Source organism: Zonotrichia leucophrys, chromosome 11, assembly GCF_028769735.1.
Source record: "Zonotrichia leucophrys gambelii isolate GWCS_2022_RI chromosome 11, RI_Zleu_2.0, whole genome shotgun sequence".
In the NCBI taxonomy this organism is placed as follows: Eukaryota; Metazoa; Chordata; class Aves; order Passeriformes; family Passerellidae; genus Zonotrichia; species Zonotrichia leucophrys.
The window spans coordinates 13,791,467-13,799,194 of record NC_088181.1 but is presented as its reverse complement, the minus strand read 5'-3'; the positions used below and the strand labels follow the sequence as shown (position 1 = coordinate 13,799,194).

The window sequence follows — 7,728 nt, the reverse complement described above, 5'->3', positions numbered from 1 at the left end:
GAATTGTGTTTTTAACAATATGGATTTTAATATTTTTATATATTCAATGCTTGGTGTAGCCACACCTTTCTAATGTTCCCTGTTACTACGTTTTTGTTAAATCCTGTCTTCACCTGATCAGAATTTGCACAAGCTGTAACCATTTGGGCAGAGCAGGTTATTCCCTTGCTTAGCTCTGAAGCCCTGCATGCTCTGCCCAGTGAACAGCAGTAATTTCGTGTCATTTAGCTAAACCCAAAGCTCAGCTCTGAGACAGGGCCCTCCCTATGGAGCCCAGAGCCTTCCCAGCGCCTGGGGGAGCCGAGCAGCGCCTGGCCCAGCCCTGGGCACAGTCCCGGGGATGGAAACGCTCACCTGCTCCATGCGGCTCCTGGGGGCCCGGGGCGGCTCCAGACAGGAACAAAACAGCGCAATTCATCTCTGTGTGTGTGAGAGAGAGCCTGGCCAGCTCCTGCAGGGCGGAAGGATCATTAAATCGTGGAACCATGGAATGTTGAGGGGTTGGAATGGACTTTAGAGGTCAGCTTGTTCCAACCTCCCTGCCTGGGCACGGGCAGCTCCCACACGGCTGCTCAAGGCTTTATCCAGCCTGGCCTTGAGCGCTGCCAGGGTTGTGGCACCACAACATCCCTGGGCTCCAGTGTCTATCACCCTCAGAGTACATATTTCCTCTCTATTATCTAACCTCAGTTTCCCCCCTTTCAATTTGTACCCATTCCCCTCGTCCTGTCACTTACAGGTGCCAAGGCCTGAGGCACCTCCGAGAGGGGCACTCCTGACCCGCTCCCCCCCGCTCCCCTCACGGCGTTCCCTCCCTCCCCTCACGGCGTTCCCTCCCTTCTGACTGAGCCCGGGGATCGCTGGCTCCACTCGTCCCCCGCCCGGCGGCTCCCTGCCCGCCCCGGGGTGTGTCCGGCCGGTCCCGCTCCGGGCACGGCTGCGGGCACGGCTCGGCCCGGCTGTCGGCCATGGCCGTGGGGAAGGCCCCGTGCCGGCGGCGCAGCAGCGACTCGGGCGTGGAGCCGGACCGCGGGGCGCGGCCCTGGGACAGGGACCGCAGCGCGCTCTCCCAGAAGAAGAGGGACCAGCGCATCGCGCTCTTCCTCAGCGACTTCGACCAGCAGGGTAGGGCCGGGGCTGCCCGGGCTGGGGAGGGAACGGCGGCTCCGGGCCGGGGTCGCCCCCTATGGCAGGGCCGCCTGCCCCGCGCCCGGGTTGGCGGCCAATGGAGGCTCCAGGCGCTCTCACTCCCCGCTCGGATTTCTCCGGATAAATCGCTGTTTTAACTTTCTTTTATAGCGCGGTCTTGCAGTGCTTATACTTGAAAACATGTAACACGCGTGGCAATAAGAGCGTGTTTTGTTTTAAAGCCAAGGAGCACATCCAGGAGATGAAGAAGGAGCTCGATTCGCTCTTGCAGACAGCGGAGAAGGCGTTTGCCGTGGAGCTGCTGACGATGCCGGCCGCCGTGAGGAAGATGAGAAGGAAAGAGGTGCTCGGTGAGAGTGCTCGGGTGCGGACAGAGGTGTGCCCGGGGCTGCGGGAGAACACCTGGGAACTTGCTGCCTTTCGTGGAAAGGTTTGCTTTGTCTGCCCTGAAGCAGATGAGCAGTGCTGTTACCCAGCAGATGCTCGCTGAGCACTCCTGTTCAAGTAGACTGATCTGTGTAACGCAGGGTATAGAATTATTTGGTGACTAGTCTGGAAAGTACTGTTATGTGTGCACTTACATAATATTATTTAAAGTCTGAAGAGACAAGAAATAATTACAAACCTACTGTTTTCTGTATGTAAAACCAACCATTTTTGTTCATCTGAATCTGTTCATCCTTAGCCACTGAGATTATTTTCTCTTTGTCAATTTGAACTTTCCTGGGCCATTGTAATCTGGTCGTATACCTGTGATGATAAGCAAACAAGTTTAATTTTAACTCCCATTGATGCAGAGGTTTAAGATGTGTACATCTTAATGTACACATCTGATGTCTCAGCATCAGATGTACATTCTGGTGAGAACTGATGTTTCTGGAATCTGCCTTGCAGCTGGAAATTGTAGGGGCCACAGATATCAAACCTTAACCTCTTGAAGAACTTGAGTTTACTGTAACTGGGTATGTGTTTTGGTATCCTTCTGGAGAAAGTTCTGCCCAAGAGCATTAGCTGTCTGCAGTGCAGTGTGAGCGTGGGGTGGTTCTTTGAATGTGGGGGATACCCTGTGTGCCTACACTCAGGATTCTTTCAAGGATAAACACTGACATGGCCTCAGATTTTCATTGTTGTTTTGTAGGAGTGATTTCCTACAAGACTGGAATCTTGTTCAAATGTAACACATATGCTGACCTAGGGTTACCTATTTAACCACTGTAATCCTGAATTATTGTTTGGCTTCTGAGCTCATAAAAATCTGAAGATAAAAATTATGCAAATAATAGCATCTAAATAAGTTATAATTTCTTGAGTTACAGATTTGCAAGGACGGGAGGAAATGGCTCTTGCTGCTGCAGTGGTGAGCGTGTGTTTTCAAATCTTATCACAGTTTACAGAATAGAATTTTTCTCTCCCTGCTGTAAGTACTTCAGACAAATTATTTCATTTGGCTGTGTGTTTAAATAGAAGATGACATGAAATGACTCGGCAGCCAGCCATGGTGCAGTTATGAACATTACCTAAAGTTTTAGGACCTTCTGCTGGCAGAAATTCAGATGTTTCCATAAAAAGCTAAAAAAACAACTGGTGTTTAGCTAATCCCACTTCCTGTCAGTTGCTTTCATGCCCTTTTAGTTCACTGCCTCTTGTAACATAATATGCATCTACTGGGAAAAATCTGACAACCTTCCCTTGTTGGATAAATATTTTTTTCAGACTGACTGCTCTGTAGAAGACATGCCAAATCCCAAACTGGTGAGGACCAACAGCAAAAAAGGCAGGTCAACTCATTAATACATAGCCCATAGTTCCTGCATTTTCTTTTTTTTTTTTTTAACTGGTTTGAACTGAGCATTTGTAAAATGAATGTTAAGCCTGAAGAATACAAGAGGGAAAAGTGCATAACAGACCCCAAGCATTCAGTGTGGAGGATCATGAGCTATGCTGCTGTAGAGGTACTTTAAAGCATGAGACAAGAGCTCCTCTCCTTTGCAATTTGTCAGGGGAAATGGTGAGAAGAGACAGATTTAAGGCTTTACAGTATAGCAGGAGAGCTAGGAAAGTCACCCCTCTTTTCTTAGGTTTCCCTTCACATTCTGCCCATTGAGCTTTGTAGGAAATACAATTTTTTTTCATATCCCCAAATATGCAGTAAGGAGGATACTACCACTGGGTGTAATTCTGTTTTCTCTGTGGGCTGAGGGATTATCTGGGGTCTTGTAACTGAGGGATTATCTGTGTGTCCCAGTGCTGCTGAACACACAGAGTTTGCTCTGACCTGTGTCCCAAGTGAATGACATTGGATGGCACAAGGGCCAAAGCTGTCCATGGAGGGGAAATAGGCTTCAAACATGAGGCTGAAGTGGTGTTTTGTGCTCCTCATGAGATCTTTATTTTCCTTGTCTTGCTAATACATTTATAGTTAAGGTAACTACAATTGTTGAATATGAAGATACCAAGCACAGTTCTGCAAAGAAAATAACTAAAAAAGTAAGTTTATTCTGTTTTTATTCAAAAAACATAAGGACTTAATCAGTTTTGACCTGCCACAAGCCCTGCTAGATCCATGAGAAGGCAGGCTGGTGCTCTGCTGTCTGTTGGAAAAGTCAGTTATTTTAAATGTAATGTATTTGAAGTTAAGCAAGGCTAACTGTAAATTATTTTCATAATGAAATATGGTATCTGCACTTCTAGTGACTAATAACACAGGCTGGCAAGTACTGGCATGGTCATTCTCTCTTGACTTGCCAGTAAGTCTTGATGATTTGAGGAACCATATTTTGTTGAAACTTTATTTTTAAATCAACCTCATGTTTAATCCATGTTTTTCTATAACTGAGTAGTTATAGCATTCTTGTCTCTAAACCAAATCAAGTGTTTTAGTTTTGCCACCTCAGTCTGTCTGGGCAGTGCAGCTCCTCAGCCAGACACTAATGTAGCAAGCTGACAACAAATACAAAAAAGATTCTGTGCAATTAGACTTCTACTGGAAAAAGGCTTAAAAGCTGGAAGGGTGTATATTAGGTGGTTGGTTACACAGAACTTCAGTAGGAATAAATATGTTTTGGCATTATGAAACTTCTTCTAAAATGTATATTTGGCATTTTATGTATATATACATATATACATCAAAGGCAACACTATGGGGCTTAGCTACCCTTTTTCAACAGGGAATTTTTACAGTATTGTCCCTGCAAATACCTATCATTTTGCTTTCAAATGCTACCTTTTTTAACTGCAGTCTTATATATAAATTTTTAGATCTCCAAAACCAGGTCGCTGGTTTCACTGACCTCTGGTTTAAGTGGCAAACTGAACTCTCTTTCTAGGTAAGACTGATCTTTGATAGCTTATTTAACTCACCTGAATTTTTGAGTGCTGAACACAATTATTTTCAAATGTAGTAGCTGAGATTTGAGCCCAAAGGGAATACATCTGACAAGGATTCTCCCATAACCTGAGATGCACTGTGGTGATGTGAACCTGAGCAAAAAAGCACCTGTAGCTGATGAAGGCATAATTCATGTGCACAGTTCTGAACTGAGGGGAGCAGTACAGATTCCCAAACATTACTAATGGAAGTGAGCATGTAAGGAAAGCACCTTTGCTCTGCTAGCACTACTTAATTGTTCTGTAACAAACACCTAACTTGGGTATTGCAGCCCTCCCTTGCTCAGTAACATGAATTATTCTTGTGTTCTTGTATGGTTTTAATCCCACTGTCATGTTTACCTCAGGAGGGCTTTTTCACATGTGTTTTTCACTGTCATGGGGCACTTCAGCATTCTCTAATCCACTGTGTGTCTACCTTCACCCTAGCTAAAACTTTACAGTAAAAGTAGATGAGGAGGAAATAAATAAAAATAATAAACCAACAAAATGAAACCCCCAACAAAATACAAAGCAAATAGCTACTTCTTTAGTGGCTGTTTAGTGTCTTCTGCTAGTGCAGCTTGCAGAAGGATGCTAAGTCTCTTTGTTTTCATTGCAGTGCCACAAATCACAAAGCCACTCCAAAGGGAGCTAGAAGGTAAGGAGATTTCAGTTTGCTCCTAATCAATAATTTTGTTCAATACCAAGACACTATGTATTATTATCAATGTAGATAGAACAGATCTTCGTGGTCTGCCACTAAATGTGACAGTAGGGGTGCCAAACCAGTTACACCTCCTGCTTTGGGTGTGGGTGTTAGCTTAAATTATTGTGGAGGCACAGGATTTGATGTCCTAAGTCAGTTTAAAAAAAAAAAAAGTAATTAGAGTATAAATGCTATTCTCACTATTTACAGACTTGCATCTCAAACTGGTTCTCAGAGCCCATCCTTGATTAAAATGTCACCAATACTGCTTTGTTAAAAATAAACCAATCCCTACAAACCCCTCAACCAAATACACTGATAATCATCAGTGTATGAAGATCAATCAAGATTTTTAGCTAGTATGATTCTGCATACACTACAGAGTTTGCTTTTGGCACAAGCTGAAGTGAGGGGGTGAACAACTTAAATGGGTCCTGAAACCAGAAAGTGGTTCTGTTTCACCTTGGCCTGCTGTAAATGTCAGAGGCTTGTTTCTATGCAGAACACACCCAAATCTTACATTTTTAAAGTAAAATAATAACTGTTGTATAATAGAAACTTAGGAATTCTGCATGGCATAAGGCACACCCTGTGCCTCTGAGAGGTAGCAGCTTTGGTATTTATTGATATCTCTCTCCCTCTGTAGTAGACAGATAGAGGACATGTCTTATCTTAAGCCCTGAGGCACGAAGTTTCCTCTTTCCAAAACTGTAAACATTCACTGCTGATATTGGAGAGTGGATATTCTCGTTACTGAGTGGCCAAAATGTCATCTTGTGTCACAGGCTTACAAGGTTACTGCAGTGCCAGGGTCATAAAGCCTTACCCAGCAGTGCCCATAAGTGCTGCCCATGGTTGGGTTTCTGTAATTTCCTGGCAGAACTGGAAAAATTTTAATGACTGCCTCTCTCCTAGGTGTATTTCCTACTACTGGCATTTATTTCTTGCTTGAAAATTTCCAGCAGAGCACAGAAAGTTAACCTCAAAGTAACATTTTCATTGTATTCTAGTGCTGGATTACAACAGACTGTCTCAAGAACTTTACCTGCCAGTGGAAGAGCTCAAGGCATGTTAAAGAGAAGTAAATCAGTACCCCAACATAAAAGTGTTCCATTTGTCAACATTCCCCTGGCTGATGGACAGGTATCTTTTTTTTTTAAAAAAAACATTTTCAACTGACAATAGTTGATCAATACACATAGTGTGATAGTGATAGCTCTTGCTATTCCTAAATAACATGCTGCTAAACGAAAGGAAAATGGTTGCCAAAGTTCTGCAATGTACAGGGGAGCCCATGAGTTTTAGAGAAGCTTGGCATGCAAGAAAAATTTTAATCTTAGAATTGTTTCTCTTCACAGACTCTGTGCACGGCTGGTGGAGACCTCCGCAATATTGATGTGCAGCTCCTAAACCAGGACACAGTACAGCACATCCATAACCTGGTGGTAAGCCTGAACTAGGAGACTTAGAGATCTCTGCATTCACACACCTGGTCCCAGGCTTTCATCTCACATTTTGGCATGAATGCAAATTTCAACTCTTTGGAGTTTAAGCCTCAACTGGCTGGCATCAGTTGGAGGGAGGAGGGAGGGAAGAACTGCTGCACATGGATCATGTGTAAAAGGAACTGCACTTACATAAGCACGTGCAGTTTGGTGACAGTGGAGGGATCACAGGAGCATAAACTCTTCCTTCTGCACTGCTCTGGTGGCTGTCCTGCCACGTGAGCAAACTGCCATTCCCTTATCTCTCATTCACAAAGGCTGACAAAGCTGCAGCTCAGTTTTGAGTCTTCTTATAATCCATTATTCTGTGGCCCTTGCTGAGTAAGAACTGCATACCTGGTAAGTCCCTGCTGCAGTTGAACAGGAACAGCCTTAATGGGTGTGAAGCAAAATAAAGCAGACCAGAACTTTGTAGCACCTACTGCCCAGCCCTCCTGAAGATGAGGGCACCTGGGCTATTGTTTGAAGTAATGGGAATTATCCAGACGTGAGAGATGCTCACCAGTTTACAGCTGTGCAGGTACAGAGTCAAGGTAAAGCTCTGGGAGCTGTTGTGTGGTTTTTGCTATGGCCCTGCCTCCATAGGCACAGTGGGGAGTGAGTAAGTGCTCTCTGCTTGCTTTAACAGTAGGGAACCTTTCTTCCAAGTTCTTTTGGGCAGCTTGAGCTAAAATGAATTTTCCCCCCTCAGAGTGAGCTGACTGTCCTGTGTGGAAAGGTAACACCTAAACCAAGTTAATGGAACTGTCTACTGGTGACTACAGAACATTGGTGACTGCTCTTGCCTGCTGCCTCCCTAGTGTTGAAATAATGTCTATTATGTCTTAATAAAGCTGTATACTGCCCAGTAAATGTTTATAATAAGCCTTTATATCATGTGATGTGTCTTATTAAGTTCCTGTTATGAAGGATAGCAAAGCAGAAGAAAATTATACTTTTTCTTTATAAAAGGCTTAGGTTAGGTTTTAACTCAGTTCACAGCAAAATGAACAGTAAGAG

General features: G+C 44.2%; 2 protein-coding genes across 2 annotated transcripts in view; one reads left to right on the top strand and one right to left on the bottom strand.

Moving 5' to 3' along the window:
- Positions 1-491, bottom strand: part of C11H16orf87 (chromosome 11 C16orf87 homolog) — a 51,251-nt gene extending 50,760 nt beyond the window's left edge. The window contains exon 1 of the mRNA XM_064723432.1: positions 355-491. The gene's annotated coding sequence lies outside the window, so the exon portion shown is untranslated. The remainder of the gene's footprint in view (positions 1-354) is intronic.
- A 159-nt stretch (positions 492-650) lies between these two features.
- Positions 651-7,614, top strand: LOC135452911 (borealin-2-like). Its single transcript, XM_064723428.1, has 10 exons — positions 651-1,125; positions 1,371-1,499; positions 2,466-2,506; positions 2,863-2,923; positions 3,569-3,636; positions 4,408-4,475; positions 5,138-5,176; positions 6,235-6,367; positions 6,583-6,669; positions 7,421-7,614. Exons 1-10 carry the CDS (start codon positions 969-971, stop codon positions 7,466-7,468), a joined length of 831 nt encoding a protein of 276 aa, XP_064579498.1. The 5' UTR covers positions 651-968; the 3' UTR covers positions 7,469-7,614.
- Positions 7,615-7,728: the final 114 nt, after the last annotated feature.

Excerpts from the sequence above, each read along its gene's own strand:
- LOC135452911 (XM_064723428.1), top strand. The coding sequence starts at position 969 with ATGGCCGTGGGGAAGGCCCCGTGCCGGCGGCGCAGCAGCGACTCGGGC. Across the intron at positions 3,637-4,407 it reads CAAAGAAAATAACTAAAAAA|ATCTCCAAAACCAGGTCGCT; the intron begins GTAAGTTTATTC and ends ATAAATTTTTAG. Across the intron at positions 6,670-7,420 it reads AGCACATCCATAACCTGGTG|AGTGAGCTGACTGTCCTGTG; the intron begins GTAAGCCTGAAC and ends TTCCCCCCTCAG.